Source organism: Crocodylus porosus, unplaced genomic scaffold, assembly GCF_001723895.1.
Source record: "Crocodylus porosus isolate Cpor-Errol unplaced genomic scaffold, CroPor_comp1, whole genome shotgun sequence".
NCBI lineage: Eukaryota > Metazoa > Chordata > Crocodylia > Crocodylidae > Crocodylus > Crocodylus porosus.
The window spans coordinates 73907189-73923574 of record NW_017728947.1 but is presented as its reverse complement, the minus strand read 5'-3'; the positions used below and the strand labels follow the sequence as shown (position 1 = coordinate 73923574).

The 16386-nt window shown below is 43.6% G+C and overlaps 1 protein-coding gene and 1 long non-coding RNA gene across 2 annotated transcripts; one reads left to right on the top strand and one right to left on the bottom strand.

Moving 5' to 3' along the window:
- Nucleotides 1–9499: 9499 nt before the first annotated feature.
- LOC109321595 lies at nt 9500–12997 on the bottom strand. The gene is made up of 3 exons (XR_002104098.1): nt 12824–12997; nt 10732–11008; nt 9500–10276 (listed from the first exon to the last, which is right to left on the bottom strand). It is a non-coding gene; the product is annotated as an uncharacterized LOC109321595 (long non-coding RNA).
- Nucleotides 12998–13142: 145 nt separating this feature from the next.
- On the top strand, nt 13143–15239 carry CLEC14A (C-type lectin domain family 14 member A). Its single transcript, XM_019552358.1, has one exon. The coding sequence runs from the start codon at nt 13232–13234 to the stop codon at nt 14573–14575; it is 1344 nt and encodes a 447-aa protein (XP_019407903.1). The 5' UTR covers nt 13143–13231; the 3' UTR covers nt 14576–15239.
- Nucleotides 15240–16386: the final 1147 nt, after the last annotated feature.

The window sequence follows — 16386 nt, the reverse complement described above, 5'->3', positions numbered from 1 at the left end:
AATTCACCTGTTCTTTCTCAATCCGCTCCGAGTCCCTAACTCCAGACTCTACGCCGCTAATCCCACCTGTCCGTATCTAATTGCCACCCCGGCCCACCGTGACCTTGGGGCCCGATCCTTCGGTTTTCCCCGACACATGGTATTGAGGTCCTCGTTCAAGTTGGACTCAGTGTCACTGAAGGTGGTTACTTGCATGCCCAAAGCAAGGTCATCCGCATATACAAATTTACACAACTTTGTTGACAGCATATCGCTTGTGTGTACATTAAAGAGTGCTGGTGTGAGTATTGAATCTTGTGGCCGTCCATTGCTCAAGAACCAGGTGAGCTGACACTGTCACCCAGGTGGACACGTAGCCGCCTATTATTCAGCATTGTCCATATCAGGCGTACTAATGTACAGTTGTGAATACGAAGGCGAGTAAAACACTAGAACAGGTTACCCAGACAGGTTTTGAAATCTCCATTCTTGGAGGTTTTTAAGACCCAACTAGACAAAACCTTGGCTGGGATGATCTAGTTGGAGATGGTCCTGCTTTGAGCAGGGGCTTGGACAAGATGACCTCCTGAGATCCTTTCCCAATTTTCTATGATTCTAAATCCCCATAGCACACACATAGGTGAACCACTGAGGTCCAGCTTTTCAAACATAACTTGTACTTACTTATGTGAGTATAACTGTTCACACAATTGTTGGCATGTACTTCAAACATAACTTGTACTTATGTGAGTATAACTGTTCACACAATTGTTGGCATGTACTTTTTATGCACAGTCCCTTGTGTGCTATAATGACCTGATGATAGGAGTAACGTGCAGGACAACCATTGATTTTTTTGCATGTATACATTCTATCCTTTTTTTGGCCAGTGATGCTGCACATAACTCTGCAGAACACAAACTGAACTCAAACTGGAAATCTGAAAATGTGGCTATGGAAGGAAAGCAGAACTGGATGAACACTGAAAAATATTTTCTACAAACATTCATATTTTTTCACATAAAATATGCCTCAGAATATAATATACACTTTGTGTTTGAAAGGCAGAATGAAGAAAAAAAGATTTTTCCAGAGTTATGGCTTCATAGAGCAGGGACAAAGGCTAATTTTCAGCTGACTTATCATGCATTTCCTGTTTAACTAAAACTGAAATAAGAGGGGAAAAACCAGGAGCAGCCAGCAGCCAGTAGAATTGACCTAAGAAAGGTTAGTTTGATTAGTAAACATCAGGACGATTAAAGAGGAGATGATCGTTAACAGTTCTGGGGTGAAGAACAATGAGCCATTAAGTCAAATGACTCCCTTAGCTGCCTGAATAGCAATGAACTGAGATTGCAGAATGGAGCAGAGCTAAAAGCAAGGTGCTTCTATCTCAATCAGAAAATCAGCTTTCCCACTTAATACATGTACCCTAATTTGGGGTAGAGGTAGGGATAGGGCTGATTTTGGGGGGAAAGCTGCATGCAGAAAAACATGGCAATACTGCTCTGGATGTGTACTTTCCCATTTCTTGTGTTCATGATCTAAAAGCAGAAAAACAATTCAGTTTTATTCAAATGCTCACAGAAAGTTAATTTTATACTCACATGCCTGACTACTTAAGAATATGTTATATAGGATGAATCAAACCTAACACAAAGGGGAAGCGTTCCCTTGGTTCTCTTCCTGAACTTCTGATTAAAGTCTGAGCACAGGTGAAAATATGTGAACCAGACAAAGATCTAACTGTACCCTTGGCAGATGGAAGTGTGCATACAATGGTTGCACGTGACTACGTTTCCCTTTTAAGCCATGCAAATGCAGGCTAGCAAGGAGGAAATGGACAGAGATTTTCCATCCCCCATAGCAAGTATTAGTGCTATTGTTGTTCATGGCAGAAGCTCCAGAGTTCTCTTTTATCTACAGTGACCATCTGACCATGTCCTGGAACTAAGAGTATACATATGCGTTTGTTATATGAAAGTATGTTAAGACAAAATTAAATGTAGCTCTAAACCATTAAATCTTACAGTGGCCTGTTTTTTCTAGGCATGGTATCTTAAGCAAGGTTTTTATGGTCCAGAAAGAAGTTTAAACTGTTTTAAAATTTCCAAATCCTGCTAACCTGCTACTTCTCTCTTGAGAAATTCAAAATCTTGGAGTATCTTCGAACGACTTGTCATGATCATGAGTTATTCTTCTCAGTCAAAGAACATAAAACAACATCATGCAAATTGTATAACCAGGCATTAACAAACAATTAAACTACTATTTCAGTCATCAAAAAGGCATCTTCCTTTTCCATCTGAAGCAGTAGCAGAGCTTGCCGGGGATGAAAACATATATATTATGCTTTTACTTGTTATACCATGCCCCACTCTCAGTTCTGGTCAGCCAGAACACCTCCCTAAGCTGCCCCTGGCCCCTCAGCAGTACCACCAACTGTGACCAGTGCCTTGAAGCTACAATCTAACTTATCTTTATTAAAACATAATGTTGAGATTATAAGTGAATTTAAATATCTTCCTATCCTAAGAATCTTATTATATTGAAATAGAAAGCCTTTGGGATTATGGTACTAAGTAATTTTCCAATTTTTCTAATATTTATACAGCAAAGAATGAAAATTTCTCTTTCATATACTGCCACATAATGCAGGTGTGATTAAAGGTAATGCTTAAAAAAATGATGAGTCTCAAGGGCTTTGAAACTGCAAATCCTGCCATCTCCTTCCTGACTTGATAAGAATTTAGCATAGAACAACTCAACAAAAGCAATGCATCTATGCATAATTTAATTACAGCTTTTCCTTTATGAAAATAAGAGCAGGTTAGGTAAAACCCAGTTTAGGGGCTGGTTTACTTGAGCACTCCCTAACCTGTGACCTGTAAGGTGTCTTGGGCTACAGGGTCATGCCTGTACTTTCTGTATTTCTGTGGCCTAGTGAATGCATAGTGGAACATCTTCAAGTAGCTTGGAGAGTATTCATCAACTTCTCTGAGCAATATATAGCTGGGTGGTTCTGGCACCCTTGGAACATGAAGGATGTAAGTTTGAAGCCCCTCAGACAAGACAGGGGATTGAAGTTAGGTCCCCCACTTTGTGCATGATGTAGGCTATTGTACAGAGGGATGGAGGCAGCATTGTACTTCCTCCAACTGTGTTTTAAAATGAAAGGTCAGTGTAAGAAATGTGCAGGCTTGGCCATGGTTCTCTGTAGTCCTTGGTAAGTTGCCTGAGGAGCAGGATTTAGGACTCACCCCTATTCTCACCATTTCAGCTTTTGGCAACTTTATGCTGCATGTGCTGATAATATATGAGATGCAATCTTCTGACTCCTTTGGATCTCATTCCTATACACTTAACTCCTCACACAGTGTACAGGAAACCTATGTAGAGCTTTTGATTCCACTCCAAGTGTTAGACATCTAGAGCATCTTTACATGTGCTCCAAGTGTTGTGGTGTGGAGGGAGGCACTTAAATTGGAGTAGCTGCAAGACCTGCTCTAATTAAAGTGCCTGCAGTGTCTTGTATATTCAGTGCCCTGCACTTCAAAATGGTGGCAAGGATGCTTTAACTAAAGCTCGTTCAATGAACTTAAAGTGCCCCCACGGCCACGGACAACTGGTGCCTCCTGAGTCAGGGGGCACTTGCCCCCCCAGCAGCCAGTCAGGGAGCTGGCAGGGGGTCATCCCACGGCCATTCGCAGTGTCTGGGGGGGGTGGAATCCCCCATGGCCGATCATGCCGACCGCAGCCAATTGGAATGACTCAGACATACAACATTAATATGTCGTACATGTGGACAGTATAAATATGCTAGTAGTTAAATTTATGTTGTTCAACAGCATGCACTGCCGGAGCCATTTACACTGCTTGTGTAACCTAGCAAATCTCCATTGACTTTGAATGAGTTATCCAGTGAATCTGGCCTGCCTGCAGAGCTTATTGTTACCAAAAATAAACTCCTGCAAATTCTAACCTACTCCTTTCTCTTAGCACTGCAGCTGGTGAACACGGAGGACTAAATTATTTGACCTCTGCTTTTCTGTGCTAGAGAAGATAAAGAAATGGCTGCTAAAAACAAAATGAGAATTTCTGAAATATAGAACTCCAGGTAGTTCCTATTTCTACTGTTGTAGCCCCTTTCTTATAAAATGTGAGTATCAGTTTCATGGACATTAATATTTTTCCAGGACAACAATGGCCACTCAGTCTCTATTGTCCCAGGTATTAAGCAACCTTTATTATTTTATTCTTAAACAAATCCATATATGACTCACAGATCCAGCCAAGTCACACTAATTATCCAGCCACACGCCTTAATTCCTTTTTACAATCTCAACATCCCTTCATAGAATACTATGATTTCTGTGCCTATCACACCACCAGTCTGGCAGTGCTTCATCAGCCATCCACCCACACATTCCCTGCTTCATGCTTGGGGGCTTCATTGAATCTCATTCTTTTAGTCTCGGACTCACCATCTCATCTAGCTCTCCAGTTTAGAAGCCCATGGCCTTGCCCACATTACGGCCCCACACCTTCACCCCACAGGACACGTTTGGTTCACCTCCTAATTCCCCATACTAATTAACAGGCTCTCCCTCTTTGAAGGTTCCCAGGAGCCTAGCCATGCTTCTCTTTCCCACAGAAGATAACGTGAGGAGGACTCACCAAGGACTGCTGTTTGCTCACCCACCGCTGGATTCACCCACCGTCTAGTTGTTTGTGGTAAGTTTTTCTCTCTTTACCTTAGTTACCCGGCTGTCTCCTACTCTTTACACTAATTAATCCAGTTGATTTGCTGTGCCTCCACACAGCTTGCACAAACTGCAGCTCTCCTGTGCATCCCCTCTCCAGGACAACTGACCCTGTGGGCCAACTTGGATTTTAACTTCTGGGATTTGTCCCAGAACAAGTGAGAAACTGGTACCACTCCGACGTGTTCCCCATCACTGGCTTGCAAGAGGCAATCAGGGACACCAGGGGCCGTAACAATGTGTATAGACTCGTTCCTTTGTTTTTCCCATACAGGTAAGCTTTCTTTTCTATTTGGTGGGTGTCATAAGAAACTCTCCTAATTGTAACCGACACCAAGAAGTGTGCCCTGTTACTGTCTGCATGCTCAAAATGAATGGGCATTTTCTGTGTACTGTTTTTTCTTCACATACAAGACAGAATCTATGTGCCAGGTAGTGTAAATTAGAAGTATACACATAAAGGAGACCTGATTCTGATTGGGCCTTTGAGTACTACTGTAATACAAATATATATAACAACAACAAGAAAAATGACAATCCCAATTTGTGCATAAAGCTTAGACGAATTTATACAAAAAATTATCATGTGACTATACGCGTATTAATGCACTAAATATGCAATTATATGTGCTAAGATAAATGGTTAATGTTCCACTGAAAAACGCCTGCTTTGCACTGAGACAAATCAGTGTTAAGGCTTTTTTTCCATCCAAAAGCCCCGCTTCCACATGTTGGAATAGATGGAACTCAATTTATTTGCTTTTTAACAAGGAAAAACTGAATCAGTACTGCTGGAATTTTAATTTCAGGCTTGAAGAAGTCCAGGTTCTTTGTGTGCATAGATTGCCAAGACATCTTCAACAAGTAGGGACTCTTTTAATTTAAAATATGAACTTATATTTTAGCTGCAAAAGAACTTAACCTAAAATTCCAGAGTTGAATACCCTAAATTGTGGTATGTCCACCTCCAGATGTTCACTTTCTATTGCTTATGCCTATTCCTATTTTTAATATGAGTTTCTTCCAGAAAGTAATCAAGACTTTCTTACATTCTTGTAGCATGTATACCATTAGATCCCAGGTACTATTGCACGAGTATAGTTTTGGTTAGAAAATTCATGCACACACATTTAAAATTCAAGCACAGAAAGCAGGTTTTTTTTATTTTATGACAAGAGAGTATGGACACCCTCAAATAAAGAACATACGAACACTCAATAAGACAGAAAAACACCTGCGTACGGTACAGTACAAATCTTTTCCACATTTTAAAATGGATGAATAATTTTAACATTTCTGCCTCCACGTCTCTCAAACAAAAGATTAGGAACAGCTGAAAGGAGTCAAATGTTGGAGACAAAAGTGCTTGGAAAAGAGTTGTTTATAAAGCTGAAACAAAAAGCATTTTGTAAAATGACCAAATCTCCATTTTGAATTGGCTCACTCCACACAAAGAATGGAAGTTGCTGTTTCTGCAAAGGGGCTGTACTCCTCCCATATCCTCCTAGACAATAATTATTTCACTAAGCTCAGAACGCCCTTCCTTCTATTTTCTTTTACATTCTGAATTAACTACTTCTATGTATCAGCACCTGCTGCTTCCCCATCTCCCAGCTGCTTTGTTGGCTTTTCTCTTCCTTGTCTGGATTTCTTATTCTCAGCTGAATGTTCTAAAATGCTCAGTTGAGCAGTCTGTTTGGGCAAAATGCCAGGAAGTGAAATCACTTTTATTTACCACTAGATTTCCTGCTATTCTGTTTGGCTTCCCTAGGAAACTCTGCCTCATCCCAAATTACTTGAAGACTTTGTTCCCTGAAGATTGTTGTTCTGTTGTACTTTTAAGGGTAGCTAGTAAGTGTGAATTTTCTTTGCAATAAGAAAATCAGTAAGTCCCCACACAAAGTTTGTTTAGCTCAAACACAAATAAAAGTGTTCAAACACTTTTAAAAAGATGTAAACAGGTGTCAATCTCACTTTTCTTCAAGTAGTTTTGCCACTCTCTCTTCATATGTGGACATACAGAGTCGTACACAAGAATTTTCAAGGTTTTTAATACAAGACTAATGAGAATTCCCAATAATATTCATGTGGACAGGTAAAGGAAATAATATAGAGTACTGAAGAAAGGTTGAACCCTTATAATCATGGGGCATTGACCAGGCTGTATAGTTGGGATGGCAAATTCCTACCGTTCTCCAATGGAAATTCTACTGATATAACTGAAAAATCTGCACAACGATCATGAGTTGAGTATAGTTTAAGTAGTAGCTAAACACCAAAATGTTATTACTTTGTATTATTTTCAATACTTTTCAGCATCACTAAGTTTAGAACGACTGTGTAACAGGGTGGCATCCTCGTCGGGTCTCTTCCAGCTGCCCTGCTCCTGGGGTAACTGGCCAATTCACTCTTCTGCCACGCCTTGATGGAAAAACATGAGTTGTTACTAAGGCAGGAGGCTACCCATTACTCACCCTACTGGCAAGAGCCTTAATGCCCTCTCCAATCTCCCCTCCATGGGTCCTGTGCCTTGCAGATGTTACTCTGTGTGTGTTACCTCTCCAGCAAACTGGGTACATAGTTGTAGGTCTACTCTACAGCCCCAGAGGGCCACTCACACACTACCCCTTCCTCACTGGGGTCCCATTCACTCTGCTGGCTCTCACTCAGCCTCTTTCATACTGCCCTCCCTCTCAGGGCCACACTCGTACTGCCCGGCCTCCCCAGCTTCGGGCTTAGCTCTCCACCCTCAGTCAGCCCCAGCACAGCCTGTTGGGTGTCTCCCACTACCCTCACCTGAGTGCTGACTGAGCTATTCTACAACTGCTGGCCTACTTTGCTCCTGGCCCCCCACTGGGCCACTATGTCCCCAGTGGGCCTCCTTACTTGCCCACACTCACAGGGCCTCTATTCACTCACCTGCTGTAGTCATCGCCCCCCTCTCCCTCTCTGGGTCTCTCTACTTGTCACCCCCAGAATTCCCTCTGCTACCTGGGCATGGTCCCAGTTCCCTCCTCCAGCCTGAGCTCTGTCTCAGGGCTCCTTAATGAGCTTGGGCCCCCCCTGCTTGTCAGGAGACCACCAAGGATGTGGGGCTGGGGTTATAAGGCACCCTGGCCCACCCACCATTCACTAGCCTGGCATGATAACTGGCTTGGCATTTCCTGGGGGCTCCTACACCCCTAGGAGCCCCACCAGACCACCCTTCCCCGGCAGGGTGCAGTTTTCACCTCTACCCCATAGCCCCTGCCCTTACCTCCTGATACTCCCAGAGCAGCCTCTCAGCCTAACGTTATCTCCTTCCTCCTACAGCGAACTGCAGACTAGCTTCTATCCCTGGGTCTCAAAATGGCTGCCCTCATCAGGCACCTGGCTGCTGCCTGTTTTCTGCCCTTCAAGCGGCAGGCACCAAAGGTGCCCTGCCACAGACTGCCAGAGGCATCACTATTATTTTTGGCACCTGGGATGTAGAGGAATACCTAGCAAGAGAGGAGGACACTAGAATAGAGATGGGGGGAGGGGTGCCAGGCTCAAGCGACAATGGGTTTTGTAATAGTGGAGTGGTAGGAAGTGGCCAGGACCCAGCAGCCAGGGGGTGCAGATGTGGGGCTCCAGGAGGTATGGCTTGCACTGGCATAGGAGCAAGTGGCCATGACTTAGCAGCTGTGGAGCAAGCAAAGGAGCAAGTGGCCATGACCTAGCAGCGGGGGCTACGGGAAAACAGGCTTGAGGGGGCACTGAAAGCCATGTTGAGCAACTATGTAAAATAGCAAATTAATTCCCAGGCTCCCTCTTCCTCCCTCTCCCCTAGCTCTAGAGGCTCAAACTCCCTTATCTCCATTCCCTGGCTACTGTGTTTTGGTCACTTCCTCCTCCTCTCCTTCTCCGCACTGCTGCAGAAACTACCAAAGTCTTAAGCCCCTGTGCCTCTGTTCCAGTGCCCCTGCTTAATCAGCATCTGGCCTCATGATCTCTCTTGCCCACCACTAATTATACAACTGATGATCCCTACTTCTGTCTTTAGTTTCTACTCCTTCTCCATCCTTGCTTTGTGCATCTTCTCCTTTTCCCTCTCTGCATTTTCTTCTATGCAGCAACTACTAATTCTTACCCAACTTTGTGCTTCATTCTTGCCCTTCCACCTGCTTTCCATCACTAAAATGATGTTGCCATCATCTGGCATTAGAATTAATAGTCAAACCAGATAAATGACAGTAGCATTGTTTACACTTCTGTATTATTGTTTCAAGCTGCCTATAAGGTTAGGAAGATGATACAAAATAGTTGTATACTCAAGAATGAAATTGTGGGTGTGTATAAAATAGTAGACTGTATAAAATAGACCATAGGTTGAAACACATCAGGTTTCAAGAATTCACAGCTATTGGTGGAATGAATAAAAGAGTGATGTAATAAACAAAACTTTCATGAATATTGGCTTTTTAGACCTCTACTCAATGAAAATGAGTTACTGTAGAAAAATCCCTGAGGAAATAGAACATTATTGTCAATGGTTTTTTAATGTACCTAATGCATAGTGGCTTGGGCCTTACTTTCTGGCAAGAACTGAATGATTGGAGTCTGTGTAACTAACATTTTATTTAAAGGTAAATGGTATTTTTTGTTATATAATAGGGTTTAAATAATTTTTGTACATAGCAGCTAGAGGGAGTGTGGCACATAGAGTAAGAAAGGCAGAGTTGAAACAGAGTGGGGTTTGAGTTCCAGATTGTTCATACTTTTTGGGTAAAGATAAATCCCATGATGTTTTTTCAGTCACTGCAGTTCACTCACCTCACCTTTCTCAAATATGAATTCAATTTATAGCAGTGATAAAAATCTATGCAACAATTACTATGAAGCATTATACCTTGTTGCAGCAAAAAGTTCAATAACTGATAGTGGCAATGGAAATAGTTATTAGTAGACAGGAACTTGTATGACCCCTACTGGGTTATCGCTTCATAATGGTGTAAGTCAGGCTGGGAATTACTGTAGCCCTTTTGAAAGACGAATAATTAAATTCTTGTAATCATGCAAGTTGTTACAATAGTACAGAAATCCTCATTTTCATTTCTTGTCCTGTTTCCTGTAAAGTAATAAAAGAAGAAGAAATTCCACTTAGCATTTATATTTCATGCTGAAAGATTATTTTCATTGTAAGAATGCAGTGAGATTAAGGGTGAAATCCTGGATTCAGTGAAATCAATAACCCAATGCTCACTGATATCAGCTGGGTCTGGATTTCCCCCTTTTGAAGACACGCCTGCCTAGCAGCCATTTATAGATTACATAATTAGTGAATGCTTTTTTCCATGCTGATGCATTATTTCATATGTGAAATGTAGATTTGGCTGTATTTTATCAAGGATGTTAATCCTGTGTAGCAATGATTGGACCTGTGATACCCTATCACAAACGTTCATTCTTTTGCAGCTATTACTTTTTAAGAATGGTATCAATTTGTGATAGCTTTTACTTATTTGGAATACTTGCTAATGTTAGGAAATTTAGGGGTAAATTAGTACTTAGTCCTTACCTCTAACACAGCAGTGGGAAATTATTCTGCCTTGATTTACCTTGGCATCATTGTTGGGGAAGTGAGGGGTAGATACACTGGCAGGTCTCTGAGTCTTTCTGCCTGTGCAGACCACATACAAGCAGACACTATTTTAAAAGCATTCTTTTATAGCACGGGTTTCAAAATATGGCCGTCAGCAGAGCCACTCCATCTGACCCATGGGGCTACTGGCGGAGCAGTGAATTTGGGAGCATGGCCAGTTGTGTGCAGGGCCTGCTGAGGAACCCAGGGCCCTGGCGGACATGCCCATTGGTGGAGGGGTACTAAGCAAGGGCTGCGGTGATACAGCTCTTCTCAGCCTGGTCCCACTGTCACTGCCACAGCACTAGCCACCACAAAGTTAGGTTCTGCCCTTGCCACATTCGCTCTCACCACCACCACCACCTGATGCCTTTGCTTGGCCCAGACTGAAAGAAGTTCTATGGTCTGCATCCTGCCTGGGATACAAGGTGAGTTTGATTCCCCTGTTTTATAGAAAGTCCAGAGAGAAGCAATAGCTGCTCTGAGAGTATAGCAGAGTGTGTAACTGGTTGTGTCCTGAAGGCATTTCTTCATTTCCTATTTGGGATGTGAATCTCACTGGGTATTTTAGCTAGCACACATTTCTGCCATTCAGTGGAGTGCTAGATAATTATTTGTCTGTCTTGTGAAGGCTGATTCCTGCCTCCTCCAGTCATATGTGCAGCTTCTAAACAGAAAATAAGTCAAATTAGTGATTTCTCTTCAAGTTATTTGTAGCAAAAATATATGCCCTCAAGCCCTTGTCAGTTGTGAAACATATAGACCTATAGCTGATATGTCTTGCCTAATCACAGAAAAATAATTCCGTCACCTGTAAAAATGCATTATTGAATCCATGCTAAGAAAATAGATTTATTAATTCATCATTTAATATTCTATGATTCTATAGTCAGTAATCAGCATAATGAAGCTAAATTCTAGAGCCCCCCTCACCCCCTTAAAGAGAATTTCCTAACCACAAAGCTATAGACTATTCTGCAGTACCTGTCTCTCAGTCTCCTTTGTTGAAGCTATTCTGCTTTGTCTAAATACATAAAGACTGATTGGAGCAGGGATTGGATTTCTGAGGTGAATACCTTAACCAATGGGGTATGGAGTCATTCTTGTTCTGTCTTCAGCTTAGTGAATATTAATTTTTTCCATGCAAAAAGATACAGCTTCAGCAGATTTTGAGACTCACACCCCAAAACACTCCATAGCCTAATGGGGTGTTTTTACACATGCTCCAGGGGTTGGGAGGGGAGGGGGGGCACTCTAAAATGCCCACAGCATCTCATGTATCAATGTCAGAGCCACCTCCTTGCAGGGGTACAGGCACCCATGGTTACTTCATTCTCCTATGGAGTGGGAGATATGGATTCAAGTCCTTTGAGACAAAGGAAGAATTTTAATCCTGACCTTTCACTTCTCAGGTGGCCAGCAGCACCACAACTCCTCATCAAGGTGTTTTATGAGAAAGGGCTAGCTTAAGAATGTAACTCCAGTCATGTCTGAGAATTCCAGGTATATGGAAACACTTTTCTGTAACCTGGAATTGGGTATCTAATTTCCTGGGGGGTGAGGGAGAGGAAGAGGAGAGGAGGAGAACCATTTCCTGTTGAGTGTTTTAGACCACTCTGTGTTCAGCAGGCTGGCTTTTCTGGATCCCATTTTTTGAATCCTAGTTCAGGTCTGTGATGTGAGCAGGGGGCCTTAGACTAGAGAAAGGTGCTGCGATGTTGAATGATGCCACACCTATAGGACCAGGTCAAATAAAAGTCTTAACCACCTACAAATTAGGGGCTGCAACACCTACATTTTATGTGCCTGGCCCCCGGTATGGGATCCAAAATGGAGTGAAATGGCTAGGCTCCCTACACAATACCTGGGAATTATTAGGTACCTCAGATAGTCCAATTCCTTTGTTTGCCACTAGAAGTTCAAAATACATCATACATAAGAAACCAAAACTGTGTATGGTAGTTTTTAATTCCAATGAAAGAATGGAGAAGAATAGATGTCTAAGATGCTGGTAAATGTGAGTAATGAATCAGTGGAGGATCCCACAGTGATGGAGAGATGTATAAGAATGTGAAAAGAAAATAATGGAATAGAGTCTGGATATTACTCAAAATGATAAACAGAAAAATAAGAAAGATATGATAAACTGAAGCCTCGCCCATAGCTGAAAAATTGCACTGGTTTAACTAAAAAGATTTAAAATTCAGCTGGTGAAAGTCAGTGTAGACCGCTAATAACTTAAATCAATTTTAATCCTTTAACCAATTTAACTCGTGCTATAAATAATTTTTCTCCAGCGTTAAATGGCCTTACCTGATTAGAGTAATGGGGTTGCACCAGTTTAACTAGATGGAATGAAAGCAAATTTAGTTCAACCAAAATAAATTTAACTAAACTAGAACAACTTTTCTCTTATTAATGAAGCCTGAGATACACCGGCGATACTCTGTGGGAGTAACATGTATGATATAGGTCTCACCTGCAGATGTGATCAGTCCTGGCAGCTCTAGCTGAAGTCTGAGAGCTGAGTGATTGTCCAACTGAAAATGTGGCTCTGTCTGCCTGCCTCATGCTGCTATCCGGTTTGCTCACGGGGGTGTAGGATTTTCTTTTCCTTCAGTCTTTCAAACACATCAGCTTGGTTTAAACGCTACCATTTGCTTACTGCAGTGGGAGCTATTTGTCATCTGCATTTCAGCAAATCAAGGAGGTTAAGGTCAAACCTCATTCCTGACACATTTCCTCTGGCAAGTCTATAGGAGGGCTGTGGCCTTAGATTGTTGTGAAAAGGACTCAGCTGGGGCTGCGCTTGTTTACTCTTGCAAGCTCTGTGAGTGCTAGCATTTGTTAACAAAAAGCCTCCTTTACTGGACAGCTGGTAGAGGAGATGAATGGAGTGATTCCCTTGTGCCTCTTACTGCAAGCCATCTACATGCTATGCAATGGGGCTGGGCAGTCCCTCAGCAGCCACACTTGGTGCAGCAAGACCGGCACCTGCTACAGTGTTCATGGGGCCAGAATGGCTTTCCATCAAGCCTGGGATGAATGTGCTCAGCACCGGGGTGCCCTGACCCAGGTCAGAAATACAGCAGAGTTGTGGGACATCCTGGCTCTTGTGAACACAGTCACAGCAGGCTCTGGTGCCTTGCTCTTTTGGGTTGGGCTAACTAGGAAACAGCAAGAGTGCACCCATCCAGAGCGACCACTGCGGGGCTTCTCCTGGCAAACCAGACCCCAGCAGGACCTCAAGGAAGAGCCTTCAGAGCTGGACAAGTGGGTGAAAGAGCCGACTAGCTCCTGCACCACCTCCCGGTGTGCAGCGCTGCAGGTCACTGCAGGACAACCCAGCCTGGAGCCCTGGGGCTGGAAGGAGCAGCGCTGCAATAAGACGACCCAGGGCTTTATCTGTAAGTACAAGTACAATGGCACCTGCCCCATTCTGCACCCACAGGAAGCCCTTAGCTTCATCTACCAGTTCCCTGATGACCTTCCCAGAGCCAGCAAGGGGTCCAGCCCCCCGGGCACTGTTCTTAACATCACCTGCCCCAGCCCCCAGGGGGTTGTGCAGCTGGTCTGCCAGCTGGGGCGGGACGGCTATACATGGACAGCTGCTGAAAAGCCCATTTGCTTCTGTCCCTCTGGGTACCTAAACAGCAGCACCAGGAACTGTGTAGACCCCCATGATTGCCTCAGTGCCCAAGGCACCTTTCTTTGCATGTGTGCACAGGGCTTCCAGCTTGGGAAGGATGCAAAATCCTGCACACAGGATCCCAGGGGCTGGACCACAGCAGTGCCTGACTTGACTCTGTCATCATTGCCAACCCTTGCTCAGGGAAGCTTGGATGTGCCCTCTACAAACTCCCCTGCCCACACGAGTGCAGCAGTAGAGATGTTCTCATCCTCCTTCAACTACATGTTCATCCTGGTCATCTTTGCTGTGGTGGTGCTGGTGATCCTGGTCATGACCACACTGGGGGTCTTTAAACTGTGCTTCAATAAAACACCTTCCTCCTCCAGCCAATATGGCAGACAGCCAGCAGCTGCAGCAGAGAGTGACCCCGAGGGTACCACCACACAGTCTAACTCTGAACACTCCCTGGAGGCAGCAGCCAAAAGCAACCAGCCAGGAGGAGACGAGGCAGAGACACCACAAGGGGAGCCCATACCTGAGGACTGGAGCTCCCCAAAGGAATTAGGAACTTCCCTGTGCACTGTGGACAGTCAGGGATAAATTTAAAATGAAACAACAGTGACTTTCCTTCCTGTGAGTTCCAGCAGCTCAGCTGGCAGCTCCCACTCCTTCAAAGGGAGGCTTTGACAGATTTCAGACTCTCCAGGAGTGACGGATTTGGCAGGGTTCCAAGGAGACATGGAAAATCTCATCACGTATTTTTTAAAACATCCTTCTATAAACTGCCACACAGCTTGGCAGGCCTGCACAGGGCACTTCAGCAACCCTGGAAGGAGATCCATGGGGTTTCTCTGGAACAAGACGCTACTGAGGCTTAATGTGCATCCAGCCAAAATTGTCAGACTTGGTGCCTGGATTCAGGCCTCTCCGTCAGTGGCCACTTTTCCAGGGATTCTGATTACCTGCAAGTTTTGATTTCCCTGAAGGGTTTTAACACACTCTTTAAACAGCAAATCACTAATTTAGATGCCTTTTGTAAATACGATAGAGATGTATCAATGCCAGCAGGTTTTAAAAAAGCAAACAAATGGCGCTTTACTTTAAACTTGGTCCATTCCCTCAGTGAGCTCTGTGTATGCCCAAAAGACATAGCGTGTCACTTCAGCTGAGCTCACCTGACATCTGTAAGGATTGGATGAGGTAGTGTGAATTGTTTGCCACTTTTATCTAATAGCTAATTGAATCAGCTTTAGCTAAAAGCCCCGCTGAAGTGCCCGATATGTACAGATGCTGCAGAGCCAGGTAATGCACTGCTTCTTCCAGTAAAGTACAGTTTGTCTGGGGTTTTTTTAACATATGCAAGCGGCCATAGAAGCCTGATTTTCAGAAGTGCTGATCACTTGCATTTTCAGATAAGGCTTCACTTAGGAGTTTGTGGGTTCATACAATCCCTGAAAGATGGCCTTTTGGTGCCTCCCTGTAAACAGCCAGGAAATGTTGGCCCACGTGCCTTATTTGATAAGAGTCAGTGCCATAGCAAGGCTGGAGGGGCAGGGCGAGGGGGACGACCACCCTAGGCACCAAAGCAAAGGGGCGACAATAGGCACTGCCTAGCCCAGCTGGAGCATGGGACAGAGCTGCGAGCCACTCTTTTGGAGGCATGTAGGGATGGGGGAAGGGTGGTTCCCGCCGTTGTGTGCATTCCCCCGGCAAGCATGGGGGGGGGGCATGTGCCCCCCAGGATCTGTGTACAGGGTGAGGGCAAGCTGCCACTGCGGGCTTTGCCGCAGGTGCCAAACTTTGTTGCTACAATACTGGTAAGAGTAATCCTCTTTTGTAGAATATTTGAGTGGCACTTGCATGATTTAATTTTGTTCTGAGCAGAACATTGGAGATATGAACCTTCATCAGCTGGAAGAAACAATGACCCAAGCACTATTCAGACATGCAGATTAAAAAAAATTAAATTCATAGCTATGTTTAGAGAATACACTGCTGTTGGGGTGGCAGGTTAATGAAGTGTTGATTTTCTACTTGGGCTCATCAGGGAAAAGGATGTTTCAGAACCTAAATAACTGTTTAATTGTGTTTCTTCAGGCAATGTTTGCATTTGGATTATATCTGATCAACATAAAAACTGTGGAAAGGATTGCACAATTCCCCTTTTTAATTAAAGGTTTTCTTTTTTTAATTTTAACAATTTTCGTACCAAAAATTTTCTGAGTTCCAGAATTGAACTCCCAGATGTGGGCAAACTTTTCAAGATACATATAGAATTAGAAGGTGTACATGGGTCCAATTATGTCCCAGATCCTGTTCTCGTTAGCAGATGGTCTTGGTGGGGTTGTCCTGGGGGTGAGAAAAGGAAAATTTCCTTCTGTGTGTCCTTCGTAAGTGAATGTAGTCTCTTC